At 44.0% G+C, this 21,914-nt stretch overlaps 2 protein-coding genes across 3 annotated transcripts; one reads left to right on the plus strand and one right to left on the minus strand.

Annotated features, from left to right (window-relative positions):
- The first annotated feature begins 355 nt into the window (after nt 1-355).
- On the plus strand, nt 356-8,272 carry dixdc1a (DIX domain containing 1a). Of its 2 annotated transcripts, none has more exons than XM_047036528.1 (15): nt 356-994; nt 3,273-3,430; nt 3,548-3,693; nt 4,490-4,579; nt 4,834-4,887; nt 5,046-5,096; nt 5,401-5,505; nt 5,802-5,855; nt 6,021-6,104; nt 6,242-6,316; nt 6,632-6,793; nt 6,949-7,015; nt 7,190-7,298; nt 7,543-7,651; nt 7,920-8,272. In XM_047036528.1, the coding sequence occupies exons 1-15, from the start codon at nt 972-974 to the stop codon at nt 8,001-8,003; spliced, it is 1,371 nt and encodes a 456-aa protein (XP_046892484.1). In that variant the 5' UTR covers nt 356-971; the 3' UTR covers nt 8,004-8,272. The 2 variants fall into 2 exon arrangements, with proteins under 2 accessions (XP_046892484.1, XP_046892483.1); XM_047036527.1 differs by having other exon boundaries at nt 358-994; nt 6,018-6,104.
- Nucleotides 8,273-8,355: 83 nt separating this feature from the next.
- On the minus strand, nt 8,356-10,844 carry pih1d2 (PIH1 domain containing 2). The gene is made up of 5 exons (XM_047036530.1): nt 10,501-10,844; nt 10,125-10,254; nt 9,623-9,871; nt 9,177-9,457; nt 8,356-8,780 (listed from the first exon to the last, which is right to left on the minus strand). The coding sequence occupies exons 1-5, from the start codon at nt 10,681-10,683 to the stop codon at nt 8,646-8,648; spliced, it is 978 nt and encodes a 325-aa protein (XP_046892486.1). The 5' UTR covers nt 10,684-10,844; the 3' UTR covers nt 8,356-8,645.
- Nucleotides 10,845-21,914: the final 11,070 nt, after the last annotated feature.

The raw sequence follows: 21,914 nt of genomic DNA on the forward strand, positions 1-21,914 counted from the left end.
TATACTAAAATTATATACAAATGTTCTACCAGAAAAGCTTTATAAAGCTATCAATACATTATCTGGTTGTTTACCATAGATTTGGTAAATGTGTATCATTACCCCCTCTCACATGTTTACACTTGTTCTGTGGCACCATGCAAACCTGTAATTTTGTTTCAAACTAAAATAGTTCAGTCAGTCTGTGGGAAACTAAAACGGAATAAATAGAATTACTCGATCCCTTATCCCAATAATACAGCCCAGTATAGGAGATATGCATCATTACAGCAACAGTACACAAACCCCCTCCTCGGTCTGGTGAGAGGGGAGACTAAAGAAGGGGGAGGTCGAAAGAAGATTGTGGGAGGGGGAGGGTAGGCACACACACACACACTCAGACAGAGTCTAATATCTTCACTCACTGAAGGAACAATCAAGTAAAAATCCTATTTGGCTGAGAAAGAGAGAGGGGGGAAAGGAGGGGGAGAAACAGAGAACACAAGACTGGGAGGGAGAGAAAAGATATGCATGGTATCTGCATCAGTTCTCCTCCAGAAGGAACAAAAACATTGTGTTCGTGAATGGGAGCTGGTGAGCTCAGCCACAGGGGGAGTGTACTGTGAAAAACCAGGCAGTATTCAGCCGCTGGTCAGAGACTAAACACCAATCCTCTGTCTCCTGCCATCGACTGGGATTGAGTCTGGATTTCCATTGGGCTGCTCCATGGAGTGATTTAGGAAGAGGAGTCCAGGTCTGTGGATGAGGATTTGAGCTATTTTCTGTAGGGAAATGCTGGTTGAGGGGATTTGAACACGCTGCCTCTGATTGAACACAGAGTGCAACGTGGAGACTGTGCTGGGGAGTGTTGGCAGTGCTACTGCACCCTGTGTTGCTAGGGCTGCTTGGTGATATGTTTCTGACGGAGAAGCAGGGCATCACCCAGATGCAGGGCACCGGCTGTGTGGGAGGTTAAAAGTGCAGCCAACAGCATGGGAGCCAAACAGATGAAATGGTAAGACATGGATTTACAACACACACAATCATTTTGTAAACACTGCGGTGTCCATCTGTCTTAGAAATGTGGTGGTCAATAATGTATCCCAGAGCATGTATGATACCAGTTATGTGATATCTGCAATAGCATCCAATAGGCTACTCAGACAACTCGTGTAGAGACTACATTATTAGACAAAGCTTGTGCTTTAAAAAAAAATCTATGAATTAGCCCTGTTGACTTTGTCTGGATTTTTACTAATGCTTAGAGCTACAAATGGCAGTAGCCTAATGTGAGAGTGGTTAATAGTCATCAGAGCAATGTATTTAGTCTGTGAATGCTCTGTCGGTGTGGGTGTGTCCCTGCCGTTTAGATAGAGGGGCATCCTAGCATATCTGTGGCTAGCTACGTGAGCAGGATGCTTGCAATCGCCTAGCAACGATGAACTACGGTATTTAGCAATGTCGTGATAATTTGCAGATCAGATAGCGCTGCAGATTGACATGGATCACCGTGATAAACATGCAATTGTATAATCACGTGGCATGTTAGTGTCAACATGCATTAGGCTACGTATAGTGTTATGGTTCTGAACAATGTCCCCCTTCTGCCAAAACTGAGTGCACTTTATTCAAAACCATTCAAAACAATGTTATTGTATTTTACAAATGTAGCAACAAATCCAACTATCCATATCAAAGGTCTTTCTAAAAAAAATACTCCATCCAGTTCCGGTGTATAGTCAAGTCATTATTTTACTGCATAAAACATGCACTTAGCACATGAAATGTGTTGGAATGAAGTTTATCTCCTGCTAATCTAGTAATCTTGCGCTCATCTCCACTGTGGTTTATCCCCCTACTCTCATGTTGTTTATGTGATCAAAACATACCAGCATGCTGCAGAAAGCCTGATCAAAAGCAAAAACAATTTACATTTCAGAACTGTTTAAATAAGGACACCCTGGGAATAAGTTAGCAGAAGGGCGTTCTTATGACATACTGTGACTGCCTGAAGTTGTGATGACTAAATTACATTGAATCAGTGTTTGTTTTATAATCACAGTAGATGAGATAGTAATAGAATGCTCTGTTCCTGATAGCATTTACTGTCTCTGTTCCTATAAAACTAAATTAACTACTACTACAATAGATATTTGACCTCTCCCATTATCATCCCAGAACATGATCAACTCTAGCATGTCTAAAAGGTACCTTCCTCACACATTTTTTCCAGTTGGTTGATATTTTCCTCTTGAGACAAAGAAAGACAAGACAGAGTCACAGTGGTATTCCATCTCCGTGGTTCACAGTAATTGTAAAGAAGGGATCAAGTTAAGACAGCACCCAGGGCTTCTCTTCTATAACAACCAACCAGCAAGGTATTACTGACACAAAGGAACAAACTATGCCAGGACAGGTATTGAGTTTCCTCCCGTCTTGTATTCGGTTATGTAATACTATGAAAACCTGTGTCCCCAACAGTAAATCAGTCATTAATCTGGGCTACAACGTCAATCCCTTTACTTAAGTCAACATTATTTATCAAAACAAATGCAGCCAACTAGCCATCTGCCTTGCTTTTCTTCAGAAGACGTTCTTCAGCAAAGAAGACTCCTCCCATTCATTTTGGACGCCTTAGGGACCGAGTTAGACTAGTGCAGGGTTGTATGGCTTTGTTCTGTCATATTATTTAACAACACAGAAGCATGGCTGTTTTTATAACGATACAAAGGAGAGAAAGGAATTCCCCCTTAGAGAACCATGTCTAACGTTGTAGGTCACAGGTCACATATGGCTGGCTCTGATTTCCACAGACACATGCAAGTGCTGGGAAGGCATTCCACACACACAAATGTCGAAATACACAGTCTCAGCTGAATCTGCAGGAGAAAAGACCATTAACAGACTATAAAAAATGTCTGTTCTTAAATAATACATCTCAAGAAAGCCAAAATATCTTGAGAATGTCTTGATAGAAAAATGTAATAGAATGTTGGATTACTTCCTGCCTCTTTCTTCATTGTGTATCTTACTTGTTACTAGATCTCTAGGTATTTTACAGAATACATTTTTTGCTTATGTTGTCAATCAGAATGAATGATATTGTCGTTGCCATTGGCCTTAAAATCCAAATATTATGTAGTCCAGATGGGGTTGGTGTGTCTTACACTGCATACAGAACAGATGAAGAATTTTTACAGAAGAACCATTCATGTACATTTGACTTTGTCCATTCATCTGTTACCAGAGCAGCAGACTTAGTTGTGTCTGTGATTACCCACCTTCTGTTCCAGCCTCAGCTCTGCCAGCCCTGCACACTCCCCTAAAGAAGAGTATATCATCGCTCATTCCTCAGACACCCCTAAAGAAGCATTTATCAACACTCAGCCTGAAGACCACAAGGAGTCTGGAGACAACAAATCAGAGTTGACAGAGAGGAAACCTGATACCGGTTGGTTAGCGGCACATCTATTCTGTTGTAGATAGAGGGTTTTTCCCCCACATTTTCGTGTACTGCATCTCTGCCATCTGCCATCGTGCCCAGTGTCTGTGTGTTGTGCCTCTCCAGGGGTAGTGTCACTCTGTGGCCTGTGCCCAGCCCCAGGGCATGATGGGAGCGAGGAAGAGAGATCCTGGGAGGAGCAGCTAGATGCCCACCAGGAACAGTTGGAGAAGGAGATGCAGGAAGCCAGGAGGATGGTGTTCCGCCTGCAGGTGCTGCTACACAAACACACCAATATTTATATATTAAGAATGTATACTGTATGTGGTATAAAATACAGAGAACAAGAATGCACAACCTCGCGAGCAACTGCATTCAATGTAACAGTCAGTGGTAGAATCGGTTGTTCGCAGATTACAGCTAAACCAAGAATACAATGAGATTGTGATTAATCTTGGTATTAAGGAGCTAATAGCCTACTAGTATCAAGGAGTTTTATAATCTATCACAGGCAAAGCCAGATTTGCAAGACAGCTCTGGAATTATGAGCCTATTTTTGATGTCGTTTTAAATGATCAGGTTTTTTGATCCACTACATTGGATGGTGTTTATTGTGACCATTTGGTATCCATACTATTTTGTACATTTGGCTCCGAAATTATGTGGTAGGGATTCCACGGTAGGGAAGGGATTCTGTACATGAGTTAGTTCCAGGAAGTGATTAGCTTAATCACCCTGTCCATGCCCCACTCTTCAACAATTGATAATGAACACATATGGTCCACAACAGCTTAGAGTCTAATGTCCACTTCATGTTTGCAGCCTTTGATGAAGGTTTAGGTAAGGTTGTGGCTGTATCTTTTCAATAGGGTTTCCTTATTGATTTGCTCATTTTTTTCTTTCTGTTTGTCTCTGTGAGTATGTTTAAAGGGCTGGCAGTGTGTTGTACTTATCAGGGATCTGTCTCATCTTTGCGTGGTATGAAATGTATTTTATCATCAGGGGTCTGATCATGTGTGTGTGTGTGTGTGTGTGTGTGTGCGTGTCTGTGTGCGCTTGTGTCTCCAGACTTTGCTGCTGCATGGCTCTCTCCCTGAGGAAGACCAGGACGGCACTGTGAGCTTCGGAGACAGCCGGACTAACACGGAACCGCAGCTGGTACACCTAGCCGGCCTCTCTCCATTCACCCTACATCGCAACATCTTGTTTGCTACTCTCTGTGATTCATCGGTGTCAGACCTTGTCAAGCCTTAACGTTTTCACTGTCATTACTGCCAGGGACACATTCAGAAGAGCATAAATGAATCTATCTTATCTGCTTAGCCTGCTGTCGTGCTGGCTCACTGCCTCCTTATAAGCCTTGACATCTCTCTTTTCTCTCATTATGCTGCTCATATCCCCTCTTGTCGAAGGTTTTAATACGCAGTCGTCTGGACCAAAGCATGGAGGAGGCCCTTGATCTCAAGGTACAGTCAGGATGTTCAATAATTGCACTGTATGTGGATGAGCTGCCAGATAGTATGAGCCTGATGGAAATCTACTGTAGAGTACACTAACTGGATCATCTTTGTCTGCCTGTCTGCCTGTCTGTCTGTCTGTCTGTCTGCCTTCTGTCTGTCTCCAGAGAGAGCTTCTGAGGCACAAGCAGGAAACGCGCCACCTCCAGGCCATTAAAGTAAGCCCTGACAAACGAGCCGCCTATCTTTGTGATTTCTAAGGATTTCAGCAGCTATTGAGTTCTAGTCAGCTCTGAACAAAAAAGACAAGCTCTTCCAGCTTTCATTGGGGGGCCTTTCTTTGAGTGAGTCCTCCCCAGAGAACAGGCTCTTTTCGAAGCGTTCAAAGCTTCTAGCTGCTGTGAAGGAGTACAGTACAGGACAGAATGTGTCTGCTGGAGTGCGAGGCAACAGCGGTGGTGCTTGGTGTGTGCTGGGCGTCCAGTCAGCCTGGGTGTGTTCGATGTGTCCCCCCTTCATCAGGATGCCATGCAGCAGCGGATGGCAGTGCAGGAGGACTCTGTTCTGCAGCTGAAACAGGAGCTACTGAGGTGCAGCATGGCCCGGGAACAACTGGAGGGAGAGAACGTGAGTTACAGCTGTCACTGTGGACTGGTACTGTAGACTGGAGGACACCTTCACTGTAGACTGTTGTTGTTGTTGACTGTTTGTAGACGTTTATAGTACATGGTTAAAGTAGACTGTTAGACTGTTACTGTAGACTGTTACTGTATACTAGATGGCTTCAATAAAAGGTTAGAATGTTACTGTTAATGTCGACTTCCTACATACAAGGTAAATGTTTGCGTTGTGACCTTTGAAAGATTACATGCAGCTATTTCCCATCTCACATCTGAAATACATGTATGTGTCAATATTTGCAGGAAGACTTAAAACGGAAGCTGAGCGATCGAAACAGGCTACTCAGTGAATATGAGGTAAACCACAGGAAGTTATGTTCAGGCTCATTCAGACATACAAGAACATGTATGTTCAGGCTCATTCAGACATACCGTATGTACAGGCTCATATGTTCAGGCTCATTCAGACATGCAACATTCTTCACCACAGTCCTTATCGTGATTTGTCTATTTAATCAGCAGCAGATTGGGAAGAAGGAGCGATTACTACAGCACCAGAAGCAGGAAGAGGTTCAGCACAACACGAATGAAAACAGCCACAGAAGGGTAAGATGCAGATACTGCCACCATGGCACAATAAATACATACACCTACATTTTCAATATATATGCTAATAGTGTTGTTTTAGCATGGAAATAACTATGTATGCAAGCTGAGATGGTATTTGTTCTTGTGGTGTACAGTCTTCCAGGAGTGAGAACCATGGATACAGTCACTCAGTAGGGCCTTCTCCTCCCTCAACCTTTCAGCATGGAGAGGTAAGCCCAGGAGACAAACAGGAAAATTGAGTGCTGTACTTATGGTAATCACAGCCCTGTTGAATTGAAGTGAAATCTAAAATAAAGGGTTATTCAGACTTGTTCTCCATGTCAACAAGTGAAAGGAAACTTGAGATGTCAGCTGAAGTGAATGTGTTTGGACATGCTATGGCCATACTGTGCCTGTCTGTTAGACTTAATGGAGCCCATGACCGTAACATGGTCAACAACTCCCAGCAACAGCTATTCATGCAGTGTGTGTTTGTGTGTATGTATGTATGTGTCCTGTGTGTGTGTGTGGGTGTGTGTTACCAGGGCGATGAGCTGCAGCTAGTGAGGGAGGCCCTGCGCAGTTTGAGGGACAGTTTCTCCGGCCATGACCCTCAGCATCACACCCTGGACACACTGGAGCAGGGGGTGGCCAGTCTCATGGACCGTCTACACACCCTGGACCCACAGCGCAGACAGGACCGAGAGGTACTGCTCGTACACACACACCTCAACCATCACATGATAATAATACAATGAAAATGTGATGTAAGGTTTTGTAAATGTGTTGTTTCTTTTGCCTACTGTGAATGACTTGGTTTTTATTCAAGCCTGCTCAGTCTTAAGTATTTGTTCTCCTACAGGGCAAGTTCAAATCCCCAGGACGGCGAGCCAACCATACAGACAGAGATTCCTGGCCGCCCAGCTCCAGTAAGAAGCAGACTGCTCGCTAGTAATCTTAATTTTGCCATTCTTTCTCTACAGCTTATCGTCTTATTAAGCGGAATAATTTAATAGTGTATCTCATTAACATGGACATTTATGAGGGGGCATGGTTGGCTTTGATGTGGAGCCTGTTTGGGATTTGGCTTTTTGTGTGTCCAGAAATAGCTCACTCTCACAGTAGCCCTGGGCTGGATTCCTCAGTGTCTACTAAAGTGCTCTACTTTACTGACCGCTCTCTCACACCTTTCCTGGTCAACATCCCCAAAAGGTAGGACCCCAGATGCCCTTTTTAAATCCACATGTACATCTGAAGCTTGTGTCTTTGCATGTTGTCTACTGATAAGTTAAATGCATGTTGTTAATTACCTGCGTTGATCGGTGGGTGCAAACTGTGTCTTGGCAGTGGGCCCGTTTTCTATCCACACAGGTTAAAGTGAAAGAGTGGATTAATATTGTTGAGAATGTGCATGTGTGTGGATATCGCCGTCTGAAAGACTGTGCGGTGCCGACAGGCTAGGAGAAGTGACACTGGGGGACTTCAAGGCAGCGGTGGACCGCCAGGGCAGCTTCAGATACCACTTCAAAGCCCTTGACCCAGAGTTTGGAACTGTGAAAGAGGAGGTAGGCTTTGAAAGCAGCACAGCAAATTCTTGACTTGTGAAGTGAAGGGAGTCATATAAATTGGAAAGGACTGAATAACCAAAGTAGAATAAACTCCTAGAAAGTGTAATGGTCTGTAATTGAACGATTTCAGCCAAGGATGGTAGAATAAGGATTCACTGCAGAGTTCGTTGGTATTCAGTGTCTATCAGGGTGTTGGTGAATTTAACTTTGAAGTCTCCGACTGACTAGTTTGGGGCTTTTGCTGGGGGGGGGGGTTGTGTGTCAGGTTTTCCAGGATGGGGCCATGGTGCCTGGCTGGGAGGGGAAGATAGTAGCCTGGGTGGAGGAGGACCATGGAGAGAGACGGTAGAGAGCCCCTGGAGACAAGCTCAACGATGACCACTGGACCACAATGTCATAAAACCCTCTCAGTATTCAGCAGCTCGTCGAAGGTGTCAAACACTTCATTCATACATTGGGACCAATCTATTCATAAGTTTTGAAATCCAACCATTCTTTCCAAAATGGCTCTTTCCTATGGATTATGAAACGTTTTACACACGAGTTGTAAACTGCCAAACATAAATTGAGTTATTCAGAGACAATTTTGATGTTTTAATAAACATGAAGTACTGCATGACTACCGACTTGGTGTCAGTTTATCCCCATGCATGCTATAAACTGACTACAGTCCCAAAACACTGAGAAAACCTGACTGTCATAGATATGGTAATGTGGCGTCAATCAAAGTTCAAAGGCGCAGCTTGGGAGGATGCGTGACGGAGTGTTTTGAGCCGTGCAGGGCTCCTAACAGGAACTCCATATTCCTTTTGGTCCATTTCCTGTGAGGGATCTAAAGTAACTGTGTTACACGTCACCGCCAGCTCCACAATTCTATTTTCCCAGTCACAGCAGGGGATAGCTCCCCACCTGGTGGGGGGCCTGTCTGGGAGGGTGATCGCCGGGCAGACAGTGGCTGATTAAATGTTTGGATATGGAGGGCGTCATGTATTCAGAGCACAGTCGCTTTCAGAGTCAGTCTCCTCGTCTTCTTGTTGAATGTGGCGGAGGCACTGTCCTCGTTCACCGCCTCAGGGAGCTCCAGGCGTAGATAATACACATCCTCCACCTCCAAGACAACGTCATCCTACAGGATAATAACCACAGTGCAACGCATTATTAGACACAGCCGGTAAGACCTTATACTCCACAGAGAGTGAAAGGGACTGAAACATGATAGATTAGACCAGTGGTTCTTAACCCTGTCCTCAGGGAACCCCTGTCCTGCATGTTTCAGATGTTTCCCTGCTCCAACACACCTGATTCAATTAAATGGGTCCTTATCTAGCTCTGTAGAAGCCTGGTCATGAACATGCATTTTAATCAGGTGTGTTGGAGCCAACAAACATCTAAAACATGCAGGACAGGGGTTCCCTGAGGACAGGGTTGAGAACCACTGGATTAGACCAAGCTAGTTACACTAAAAGAGCTCCAATATTGAATTGATGTGTTCTATCTACGTGTGTTTCGGGGGCCGACAGACCTGGGAGATGTTAAGCTGGCACTCTGCCATGGAGCGGACCTGGGGCAGCTCCACGCTGAGCTCCACCCTTCGAGAGATGCCCTGGGGGTCAGAGGTCATGCTGAGGTGGTACTTGGGCTCCTGAGGCTGGGCTGCCTCAGAGCTGGAGATCACCTGGATGAAGTTCTTCTTCTGCTTGTGGTCTGCAGGCTCTGAGGTGAGCTGGACTGACGAGTTCGCCTCACCCTCGCCAACACGCATAGAGGAGATCTGCTGAAGGAGGGAGGCGGGGCTCTGCAATGCTGTGACAGAGGAGGGGAACAGTGAGACAGTTTCTCTCTCTCCAAAAACACAACTGATGGATACTACTATAATAGCAAACCAAAATGGACACAAAAGCTAGACAGACTGGTAACAAACAGCGACAACAACAAAAAAGTCGATTCAGAGAGCTGCCTTCTCCTTACTAGCGTGTGGCTGTGAGGGGGCGGTGGGTGAGGAGCACTGCTGTGGCGAGGCCAGGCGACGCCGCATGTCCTCCAGCTTGCCCTTGAGCCTGCTGCTAGCCACGGTGTGGTGCTGGGCCAGACGCAGGCCATGCTGCTGCTGGGTGAAGCTCAGGGCCAGCAGGTGGATCTGTTCCTTCTCTCTCCTGTCCTTCTGAGTGGCCTGGAGCACCACAGGGCTGAACGCCACGTCCACAACGCTGTACTCCTCTACAGCCAGAGAAAATAACCCCACAGCAGTGTGTGAGATGCTGTCCAATCCGAGCCCTTCCGTTAAGTGGAAGCCCCATGGGCAACCCTTCTTATGATAATAAAAATGGTAGGTCTGAAAGGTTGTTGACAGTAATTAACTGGCCCAACCGATTTTTCCTCTGCACCTGGTTTTAATTGAGTTTGATTAGGCCTAATTTGAGAGCAACAACACAACAACAACACAACAGCGACTCTGAGGTACTATATGTACCTCCATCGTCAGAGTGTGTCTCCAGGCATCCTCCGCACACAGGCACCGGCTTGCTGTGGTCTTCCAGAGGGGCAGCAGGGACGCGTCTCCACCCACACACGTTTACATACAGCAAACCTCTCTTCGGCTCCTGATATTAGGACAACAATATAAGTCTGTTACCCCTTCACACATCCACACTATGATCTAAGAACTCCCCCAATCAATGCCCAAAGAAAAACAGACATCGGACAAGACACCATACTGACCACAGACCCACCATTTGTACAATAAACTGGTATTCTTTTTAAGTTAAAAGGCCAAATTGACGACAGATGTCGATACTAGACATATCCTTGTCTAGTAGACTTCATGAGCGTCTTTCCAGACAGCCTACCAGTATTTCAGTGCGCAGGCAATAATCAGGTTCGGGTGGAGAGTAGAAATCGGCACCATCCTTTATCTGGCGCCGAACGAACATCTGGTACCTCTGAGGGTCATTCTGTGACATGTCATCTAACAAGGACCAGAACTGGTTGACCTGTTGCAGAACGTCTTTGGAACACCCTTGGGATGACATTCTGAAGAAGAAAAACTTTTTTGGTGTTCAGTGTAGTAGTAACTGTAACCAAGTGAAGTAGACAGAATTGCCTTTTTGCCGACTATCCAGCACGCACTACTAGATTTGTACTGTCGGTAGCTCTAGCTATCCTAGCTAGCCTAACGCTGTCAACATGTTGACTGCGTTGCAATGTATATACTGTCGCTAACTAGCTAGTGTAGTTACAACCTCTTACACAGTAGCTCTATGCGCTAGCTACCTTTTTCAATGATTGCAAAAACAACAGCCCACAATCCACAGAAAACCCTTCTGATCCCTGAGAAAATGTGCTAACTTTTGTTGTAGGTTCTCTGTTAGTAACAGGCTGTTACTATAGAAACAAGATGTGGAGGAGCGCAAAATCGCCACCTACTGGAAGAAAGAGGGCTTGCACGAGACCATGCCGTTCATTCTGTTGGAATTAAATACAAAGACGCTATTGATAATAATGATTTATTTTCATTACATGACAAATATATGGTATGAATATATTACCATTTAAATGTTTCGTGACAAACATGTATAGTAAAAAAAGATTGATGTATACTTGTGCATACTATTGCCATTATATGCAGGTAACATGACAATTTGAAACAGGATAAAAATTGTCAGAGCCTGCTATGTTTCTGAGTCTTCCTGGTTTAAAGCTTTTCTCCATTGCTATCATCTGCTCACTCAGTAACTCTGAAAGAAAGGAAACATGGTTTCAGTGATACAATGCAACTTATGAGTCTTTTTCTCAACCAAACAATCTATCAGAACCTGACATCTAGTGTCATAAATCCACTCCTAAGTGGTCTTTAATCCAAAATATATTTCACACTTGTTTTCATATTCTGCTCACTGTACCTCAATCATGTCATAGATCCACCCTAGGAACTTAGATACTTTGGTGTAGACTCCTGGGTGGTTGGGCTCAGCACACCCCATTCCCCAGCTGACCACCCCCAGCAGCCTCCACACGCTATCTTCCTGACACACCAGAGGACCCCCGCTGTCCCCCTGGGAGGAAGAAGATGACAGAGGGGGCGGCATGTTACTTCTCACTGCTAGCCTAATTGGTATGGAGCTAGCTGGCACAATCTTCATATCTCTGGTTCTGTGTGTCACACATTACTTTCGCCCTCCTAATCTCTGTCTCTCTCTTTCGGTCCCTTCACTCTGAGCTGACCTGACATGCATCCACCTTTCCCTCCGTATATCCAGCGCAGAGCATCCGAGGGCTGATTTCTCCATTGTACATACATGAGCTGTTACATTTCTTGGTACTGATCAGTGGAACTGGGGCTTCTTTCAGAGTGTCAGGAATATGAACTGAAAACGAGAGGACGACAAGTTACCATGTACCCATCAATGTGTTTTCAATTAATTCAATTCCATTTCATTGACACGTCAGTGTGCAGAAAAGGACTAGAGGATAGTGTTGTACCATCATCGGGCTGTGTGTAGCCCCATCCAGAGATCCAGCAGTGTGTTCCTCCAGGGAGATCATGGTCATACTGTGGCAGGCACACTGGCCGGATGGTGTCTGGAGGTTGAAAGAACATTATGCTGAATGTTAGGAAACCTGTTTAAAGCTGATTTGACTGAAATTGGAAGCTGATTTGGAACTGATGACTGTAATCATAATGGCTGAGTGTTCCACTGAACGGCGAGGCTGCAAGCCGCATACAGAGTGAGCCGTGAGGCTCGAATTGACCTGAGAAATTCAACGGGGTCCGCAGTTTCATCAGAGCAATGTCATTGTCATGGCTCCTGTGATTGTAATTCTTGTTGTAGATTATCTTCTCCACGGCGTATCCAGTGTACTGAGGCATTTTGGCCGAACTGCGTGTGACAATACCTGCATAGACCACCCAGCTAGACACCTGAGGAAGCCGATAACTGGAACACAATGAAGGAAGAGAATATCACTAGAGAGCAATCATTCTAACATCGTACATTAGTTTGGTCCAGGCATTTCTAACGTCACGGAACTGTGAACACTGGCATATGACCCTCCTGTCACAAGGTCATTGGGGTGAGGGGTCTTACTTGTGTACGCAGTGTGCGGCTGTCACCACCCACTGGCGGGTGATGATGGATCCACCACAGGTGTGACGGTTGCTGTAGTAGAGGCTGACTTGCCATGGCCACCTGCCCAGCGTGGCTTCAGCTCCGCCAATTATCCTTGGCAGCTTAGCTCGCGTCCCACACTCTACAGAAACACAGGAAACGACAGTTGTCCACGAGGTTTTGACAGGCGGGTCATGATTAGGGGTTTTCAAAGCTCCAGACTTACCAAAACACTGCAGAGCGATAACTTTCCCTGTGATGCAGCTTGCCCTGAATGAAAATGAATGAGACAATTAGATGTGATTAATTCACCATCCCCCTTCATTTTCCTTGCATCATTATGTACAGTATGTCCTTAGTCTGCTGCCTTACCTAAGCTGCCATATGCTTTCCAGACTGTCCTTGTGTTCCGAAGTAATCTGGATGAAGCCATCCGTGTAGTTTGGCCCAATATCAGTTAAGTTCACTCCTTTATGCTTGGTCAGTCTGTAAAGAGAACACAGTCTCTTTCAAGGTATGAAAGTAATTCAAGACCCTATGGGCTATGAAGCCAGAGAAATGCACAAAGCATTAACAGAACATAAAACAACCCTTCATTATCTGCGGCCAATTATGCTTGTGGCTGGTGGGCAGGTTGTGGTCAGTCAATGGGGGTGCTCAGCTGAGGGGTATGGAGGAAGAGATATTGGAAACCAAGGACAGTCAGACTAACCTCAGGTATCCCAGTTGGCGACAGACCAACGTCCCCAAGGACACGTTCCATCTCTCGTAGCACACAGGCAGCCATGTGGCCTGTTTCTCCAGCTGGATCTCCAACAGGGAGTTTTCTGGGCTGATCCTGTAAAAGACTGAACCTGATTGATTGAAAATCCCTCAACTGGAATACATAAACTGTAAAAAAGCGACCTGGACACAGAGGTTGCAGGCATTCATGAATAATAATTTAAATGAACTATGTTGTCCTGTTGTAACCTTTACAGATGATAATTATTAACCACAAGTGCAATTCATGAAGGGGACAACTGTTTGGATGTTACTGTGTTCTGCCTGGCAACAGCGTCTTCGTCCTATCACAATGATGCATGTGTGAAGGTGGTTAAGATACCGTGGGTGGGGAGCACTGACCTTTCCTAGGGTCGTTCACAGGGATGTCCTCGGTCACGTTACAGAAAGCCGTGTCTTTTGTGTCCCCCAGTCCGGACTGGCTTTGAGAAGAAGTGGGCTTCAACAGCAGTCTCACTAGAGGATGACAGAGATATTATCACTCAGTCGGATTCCATGCAGACTCCATGATTTATGGCCGGAAGCTGAAACCCATTTACCATCCTTTTAGTATTCCCTATAAATGCAGTTATACTGTATAATATCCCACAAGTGAGAATCTCTGGCATTTCAGCAAATGTCTGGATTTCTAATATGATCTTGACAACTTGGTATTGTCTTTCATCTTGAGCTATCAGTGAGCCCCTGAGTCTCTAGTAACTACTTAAGTCATTTCTCTATTTCTTTGATTCAGCCACAGGCAGTGTCTTACCCAGAAACCAGACTCCTACAGCCAGGCCTCCAAGGAGTCCCACCATGCACACAGCTGCCAGGAATCTCAGCAGTCTGTGGGCTGACACCAAAGCACCACTCTGATTGAAACATAGATTTCCCTTCAATAAGGTACAGAAACGGATAAATCATCCCCAGGCCATCAGTGAACCACAGGGGTCTTACCATGGTTGGTGTTAGGAATCCACTTTAGCCAGGCATGGTAGACCTTGGCCTCTCTAGCCCCTCCCACTTCTGTCTTCTGTTGGTGGAAAGGATGACTGACAGCCGCAGGATTCTCAATCACAGATAATGTGTCTCCATCAAGACTCTGGAGCAAACACAATGACTGCATTTCATCTTCTGTTCAGATAATAAGTTCTCCTTGTCAGTAGTCATGAACATTAAACCACCCATCTGCCAGCCCATCTTCTGTAGATGTCCGTCTCCATGTATATCACCGATTTAATTAAAGCTGAAACAGCCATGCCCAGGGGAATGTCCAGTCCAGGTGTTTGGAATTGGAATCGCAGGTGTGTAAACACATGTAGATGTCACAGGTGAGCCGGTGTACGAAGCACAATGTATCATTCATTCCACAAAGTAATTGGTCACAGAGCGTTGTTCCATGTCTTCAAGACATACAGTGCAGACATTGCCACTTACAGACTTGACACCAAACATGGTAACACTAATTCATGTGTCTGTATCTCATGTCAATTACATTGTTAAGAGAAACAGTTATATATATATCCAATTAAATTATGAACAAGCAACAATTCTATCAATTTAATAATTGCAATGCAGAGCCAAATGGTGTGGAAAAACATAGGATCAACAAAACCCCTGTAATACCAGCTGGTGAACGAGTGGCTGGGGAAGTTTAATATGAACAGGTCATTGTTTAAATAAAAACACCGGGTTGGTGTCCAGAGATGTTATTCTTCTAACTATTCAGTGTTGGGTGTTGCAATTAGATGAAACACTTACAATGCTACTTTGGATAAAAATGTATGACATAGATCTGCAGCTTAGTCACAATCAGTGCATCATAGGATGAGCCAAAATAACTACAGTCACAAGTGTAAACAACATCTTTTTTTAGATGAATTGTGTGTGAAGGTGAGAAAAGAAAAGTGTTGTTATCTACATTTCCATATGCACAGTGTGTATAAATGTAACATATATTCGCATGCCGTCTTACCATTTTCTTTGTGTACAGTCCAGAGGAGAACGATGCTTGTCAGATCTCATCGGAGAGCCTGTGTGAAGGCCAGAGTAGAAGCTGTCTGCTCCCAGCTGCCGGAACGTTTACTGTTGAACAGAATGCAACTCTGGATGGATTTTCCCCTCACAAAGAGACAATGAGGTCAGCAGTGGTGCAAAGAATGAACCTGTTGTTGTTGCTAAGGGGGTCATGGGGCCTGTAGAGGCTGGCTCAACCTGGGCTTTTTAGGGGGGGGGGGAAGGGGGACATCTCCAGAGATAACCTCCTCAAGCCAGGCACTGATAGGACTCTGGTTGCTAGGTAACACCTTTACCTGTGCCAACGGAGTGTCCACTTTCTCCGATGGAACTTTATTAGTTGACCATTTGGAGGCTCTGAGCAAAGGTCATTATTACGAATTGTTGAAAAGCCTCATGTCACATCAGTCCCAGTGATTTAGTATCCACAAGAATCCTCTCTCAGCCGGTCAATCAAAAAGAAAATGAACAGTGTTCATTGAGCTTGCCGACAGATGAGAATTTCTTTTCATGAAAGACTCTCACAGTATTTGTTAATAATACTTTATTTCAGATTGGTCATTACACTATAGGCTGACTGCTAAGGATAAGAGTATATGGCAAATTAGTTGGGAACATTATTTGCCAAGGGTTTCAGTATGGATAGCAAAGACCTAACATGAATATTGTATACACAGTATTATAGAAAATAATTCAGTGCAGACAACTGAAAAACAATTTGAGATTAAAGTCAGGGTTTTCAGACTGTTTAAACTGTGTGAATCTAAGTACCTTCATGTTGTGTCTGGGGACCATGACTCTGACTCACCTTTTAGAATCCTCAACATCAAGGTCTAACAATGGAATGATCAATTTGAATGACTCTTCCAGGGCTATGTTCACCTGTGCAGAGGCTACCTTTGAATAATGCTATCTCTCCTGTTCCTGGTAGGGGATTAAGCTGTTTAGACCAGGTGAGGGGATCAATGACAAGGAAAACATTCTGTACCATATCCAGAGTATCCAGGTAGCATCCCAATAAAAAGCTGGATCTATCTGGCTCATCTAACACCTGTCACAGTAAATTATTTCAAAGTGAAAAGCATCAAAATGAATCATGCCGAAAAAATATCTCACAATTCACAACAGTGGGCTGAGACTCAGACTATTGACTGAGTCTGGGTTTGATCTCCAGATGGTATTAAATTGACTCTTTTTTGCGTTTTCTATGATGGAGAAATGTTTCCCCCTGCTGGTGAAATATAAAATTAAGGTTGGGAGTTTATTTAAAATGCATTGAATTACACAGCTTACATACCACTACAAAAAATAATACATAGAAATAATATTAAAAAAATGAAAGTCATATAAAGAACTCATTCTTTCCAAGTTGAATTAGTTTAGTTTTACAGTCATTTGTAGCTGAGCTGCGGACAAACAGCTCACCCGTGGGACACTGGTTTGTCTCTTCTAGGATCACGCTGTAGGATCTCCTGACAGAAGGAGTGTCTGCGTCCAGCTGTGGCCTCTCACGCGTGTCTTTCAACAGCCTCTTCTGACTGGAAGATCTTTGCCTGTCTCTGAAGGTTTTATCAGAAGTCCTGTGATGAGAGCCACAGACAGATTCATCCAGTGTCTTATATAACTCCTGGTGCTGTTCCCAAATAACCTCATCCTTTGTGTAGGAGGTCTTCACACGGAAGGCAGCCCCTAGGAAAATATACATATTCATGTGAAATCTGCTAATAAACCCATCAAATTCTAGAGCACTGCTTTCATGATGGAATAAAGCATCAGCATGAGAAGATAATTAGTTCATTTTTATAAGTACTATATGTATACAGTAAATATATACATTATGTATATGTATATATCTTGAGTTATTTAGAAGTCAAAGCTACTTATTCAAACACAAGATAAACACTAGCTGCTTTTTCAATTTGTAAGTTCTAGAAGGCCCCCGCACACACCTGAGTGGTTGGCTGAGCCCTCCAACATGACCACAATCTCAAAGGTCTCCTGGCGCGAGGAGGGGCTTCTGAGAGGACTGGCCTCATCAATGACATGCTCAATGCTCTGAGGCTCCAGAGTGAAGAGCCTGGCTCCTGCTGAGTTTGGCCCTAGATCCATCTCTCTCTGCTCCACAGGGATGAACTCACCCTCCTTGGTGTGGCGAGATCGGATCAGCTTTGCTCTTATCTCTGCGACCAGCATGTGTGTCTTCTTCACAGTTCTAACGTCAAACATCAGGCACAGTCTGCCATCCCTCTCCCTGGCCACACAGTGTTGACTGAACAGCAGAGAAGGGAGTTTTCTTTTGGGCTTTGACAACTTGGCTAAAATGCAGCCCAGCATAAGGGCGTTCAAGACTGATTCAAGAATAGACTGAGTCATGGCGAGAACGATGCCATCAATGCAGTTGGAGGTGGCACCTCGGGGAGCGTGGCCATCGATGATGGAGCTGTCCATAGAGACAGACAAGGCAGAGTGGAAGCTGTTCACCCTGTCAAAGCAGGGCAACCACTGTGGGTCCTGTATGTGCGCTATGTCGCCACGCAACCACGCATCCAAGAAGTAGACCTCCGCAAAAGCTGTCCACATGACAATGTAACACAGGCTGAAGATACAGAAGATCCACCTATACTTGAGGTCCACCAGGGTGCTGATGAGATCCCATTTGAAGCTGCTCTTCTCCTTTAAACTGTAAACGGTGTCACGGCACATGCCATCCTTGGTAAAATAGCGCAGGTACGGACGGCCACTTGAACAGGTAGAGCTTCTTGAGTCTCCTCTGGTCTGGGTAAAGGAGGAGGCTTTTGTGTGTGTGATCCTGTTTCTCCCAGATCTGGAACTTCTGCTAACCCCAGAGTTGGTGGAACAGCTCCCAGAGCTCCTGCCCTGGGCTCCTGCATGCTTAGATAGGTAGATCCTCTGGCCCACTGGCAATGGGCTCTGTCTACTGTAGAAGCGAGGCAGACCCAGGCCCGGCCTCTGCCCCATGCCCGGCCTCTGCCCCAGGCTGGGGGACAGGTGTAGTTTGGGATTGTGGCGGGCAGGCATGGTGTCATAGTGACCCCTTCTGGTGGTTTGGGAGTTTTTTCTCACATCAGAAAAACACACTCTAGTTTCCACCTGCAATGTAGACATGAACACTGTTATTACAACAGGAGTCACTTTCATCGAAAAGTCATTTTCTATCGATCCTTTGATATTCTTTTTTAAGTGAAACAGCAGTCATTTCGAGCTGAACTGCCTGCTTCAGTCCCACCGAGGGCTGGTATGGGCTGTGACGACGTGAGGCTCTGGGTTTCAGGTTCCTCCTGGGGAAGACAGGGATGCAGTAGCTACCATGTTCACAGAGAGCCATGCTGCTGGAGACCACTGTGGGAAACATGACTGGACAAGAGTCGTTCATTACGATCTTTTCAATCACAGCTGTTACTCCACATCACCAGGTTTGAAGTGCTCTTGTGCCTGTATTAGGATGTGCTGCTGTTCCTTTTGTGTGTGTTGTTGCGTACAGTACATTTGACAGAATGAAGGAAGAGATAACAACTGCTAGCTGGTGTCTTCTTTCTGTGTAGACTAATGACTCTGAGAGTGGGTTGGAGAAACTGCAGTCCAGATGGTAAGTAATGTGGTCTGCACTATCTGCCCCCCCCCCCCAGTCCCTCTAATTAAACTGAAGAGATTACATTAGAACTGGTGCTGCCTTAATCTGCTTCCTGACTGAACACAGCCCTGGATTGAGGGAGATTACAGATAGGATAATTATATTTGCACTTTTCAATCAAAATACAGAAAATGTTTGTTGCTGTAAAACCTGTTATTTTGCTGTTGTAAAAACAGCTCTAAACGAGTGTGTTGGGCTGATTGGATTCTGATGGAGATCCACAGATGAAACAGTCTATTCTAAATCTTCTGGTTTCATTAAAATATTACTTTGAGAAGTTGTTCTAACACTGTATTGTAGGTAGAGATAGGTGTCTGCTTAATAATATAATTTATAGAAATTCAAAACGTTCAAACGCAAACCATGCATGGTGCATACAAATCCATCAGGATATTTAAAGTTTGATCAGATCTCGGTATATAGGCAACTGGATAAAAAACACAATGACAATACTATAACAGTCCAGGTTAGTTTATCCTCATCCACAACTTAAACACATACACTTCAGCATGATGTACAAAGTGAATAGAAACAGAAGGCCTACCTGCTACCGGGGAGATTGTCCGTGCTTTTTCCGAGAGTTGCTGTCATTCTGATGTCACATGGAGCAGCCAGTGTACATGCCGCAGGGGGGAGGGCAGACGAGCCAGTAAACTCATCCTTCTCCACATCTGTAGCGGCACGCCAGCTGTGCATATGGCGGCGTGCCACCATGGGTCACCATGGTGTCTGGCGAGACGCCAGCCGGTTGCTGCCAGCGCGCGGTGACAAGTGAAAATTCAAACTACTTAAGCTTGTAATTGTGTGTGGCGTGAGCCAATAAAGCATGCGCAGCTCGCAGCAGGACGTAAACATCTTAAATTAAAATTAATAGTGAAACGTTCTGTTTAATTGTCCTGTAGAATAAAAAATATATAAACAAGTTGGCTACAGTGATTTTACCTCTTGGACATGCTATTTTATTTCTCGGTAAATGAGGCAAAATGGCAATCCCTCCAAGAGTTAATCATTTTATTTCATTTTTTTCATCATGCCACAGAACACTGACGCGTACAAAGACTCGTGCCTGAATCCACACTGAGAGAAATACTTGCACACGGTGTTACAAAGCTGTAATTAAGAGGATTTTTACTGCACAGACATGGCAAGAAGAACAACCCTGATTGGACACCAGGTCAAGCACTGAGCTGGCGCTGAGGTAGACAAACAGAGACATACAGTATCTATATGAACGGTAATCACCTGTAGTTCACGACAAATAAAACGACATTTGTTTTGTAACACTATAAGAAAGACAAACGAAAAACCTTTCGAGAACAGAAGAAAAAGTGCTCTGTTCCTTTTGGTCCACCGTGGAAATCGATCTTTAGTGCATGAACACAGTAGAGACAGTAGTACAGTGCTTACTGATTTTCAACGCTGTTATGGCACTGAGTGTTGGCCAAGATAACGCTCTAGGATGCAGAAAATCTCGTCAAATATAAAACGAGTTCCTCCAAGAATTAAGAATATTATTACAGAGACTACGGTCATGGTGTTTTTTTCTAAATAATGAAATAATCCACAAAAAAAATTATTTTGAAAAATACTGTATTTTTTTCATATATCTGCAGCATAACATCAGAGTCCCTATGAGCATTTAGCTTTTTAAGACAATGTTAAACTACATGATTTATAGCATGGCAGTAATATTCAGTCGTTCACTAACAACCAGAAACATCAATCAGCACAACAAACTGTATTCATGTATTCAAGCACATGTATGCACACTTTATAAAAGAGGCACAAGGGAGGGATCTTACTCAAATCAGAGACTTATAAAACACAAAGATTTTTTTTGAAATCATAACAAATGTAAACAAATTGCAAATCACAGTAATACAAAAATACACAATTTTAAAAACGGAGAGGCCCTTGTTAGACTCTCATTTAGGAATTAGATACAATTACATTTTGTACATTACACCAACAAACACAACAAATGACAATAACCTGCTTATAGTGATTCAATTTGAGAATCATTTTTTCACGTTTAGTAAAAAAGGAAACACCTATGACATTTTATTTGATTTCCTCCCCTAGAAAATTCGTATTCTGTGATTTCAAACACATCTACAACTTTCAAGATAAAAAAACGATTCACTTTGAGAGTCTTGTCTTTCGAACACCAAATCCAGACAGCCATATGAATCAATTTTATAAATGAACTGTGCTAACATCTCTAAATGCTTGATCCACCTACTAAAAGGACTTAGAGCTACGGATGACGTGAATAGAAACAAAATTAAAAGAAGTAGGCCAAAACTAAGACGCGCTGCTATTGCCTCTGTGCAAAAGTGACGGTTGACGAGGTAGCAGTTATTCTACAACCACCCTTGAGCAGTTGGGTGACAAACTCAACACCTATTTGGTAACAAAACGTACTTTAACACAAAAAAACAATGTAACCGCTTGATGCAAAACAAATCAGCATGAAGAGACTACCTGATAGGTAATAGCCTATAAAACTCAATATAAACAAATTACAACTTATAGTGCTTTTGTTTAGTCTTAAATGCTGTTTTTAATACTGCAAACCGAATGATTTATCAGCAAGTTGTTGTGATCCAGGAAGCTTTGACGCTCATCCTCTGTCCCTTAAGCAAATTAAACATCCCATCTTTCCGAGCAGAAAAAACATAAATTGATTACAGAACGTGAAGGGTTACGCTTCCTAAAGTTAAGC

The sequence above is a fragment of the Hypomesus transpacificus genome, chromosome 15, assembly GCF_021917145.1.
Source record: "Hypomesus transpacificus isolate Combined female chromosome 15, fHypTra1, whole genome shotgun sequence".
NCBI classification, from domain to species: Eukaryota; Metazoa; Chordata; class Actinopteri; order Osmeriformes; family Osmeridae; genus Hypomesus; species Hypomesus transpacificus.

Excerpts from the sequence above, each read along its gene's own strand:
- pih1d2 (XM_047036530.1), bottom strand. The coding sequence starts at position 10,683 with ATGTCATCCCAAGGGTGTTCCAAAGACGTTCTGCAACAGGTCAACCAG. Across the intron at positions 10,255-10,500 it reads GCCTGCGCACTGAAATACTG|GAGCCGAAGAGAGGTTTGCT; the intron begins GTAGGCTGTCTG and ends TCCTAATATCAG. Across the intron at positions 9,872-10,124 it reads GACACACTCTGACGATGGAG|AGGAGTACAGCGTTGTGGAC; the intron begins GTACATATAGTA and ends CTCTGGCTGTAG.
- dixdc1a (XM_047036527.1), top strand. The coding sequence starts at position 972 with ATGGGAGCCAAACAGATGAAATG. Across the intron at positions 3,431-3,547 it reads AGAGAGGAAACCTGATACCG|GGGTAGTGTCACTCTGTGGC; the intron begins GTTGGTTAGCGG and ends GTGCCTCTCCAG. Across the intron at positions 5,506-5,801 it reads AACAACTGGAGGGAGAGAAC|GAAGACTTAAAACGGAAGCT; the intron begins GTGAGTTACAGC and ends CAATATTTGCAG.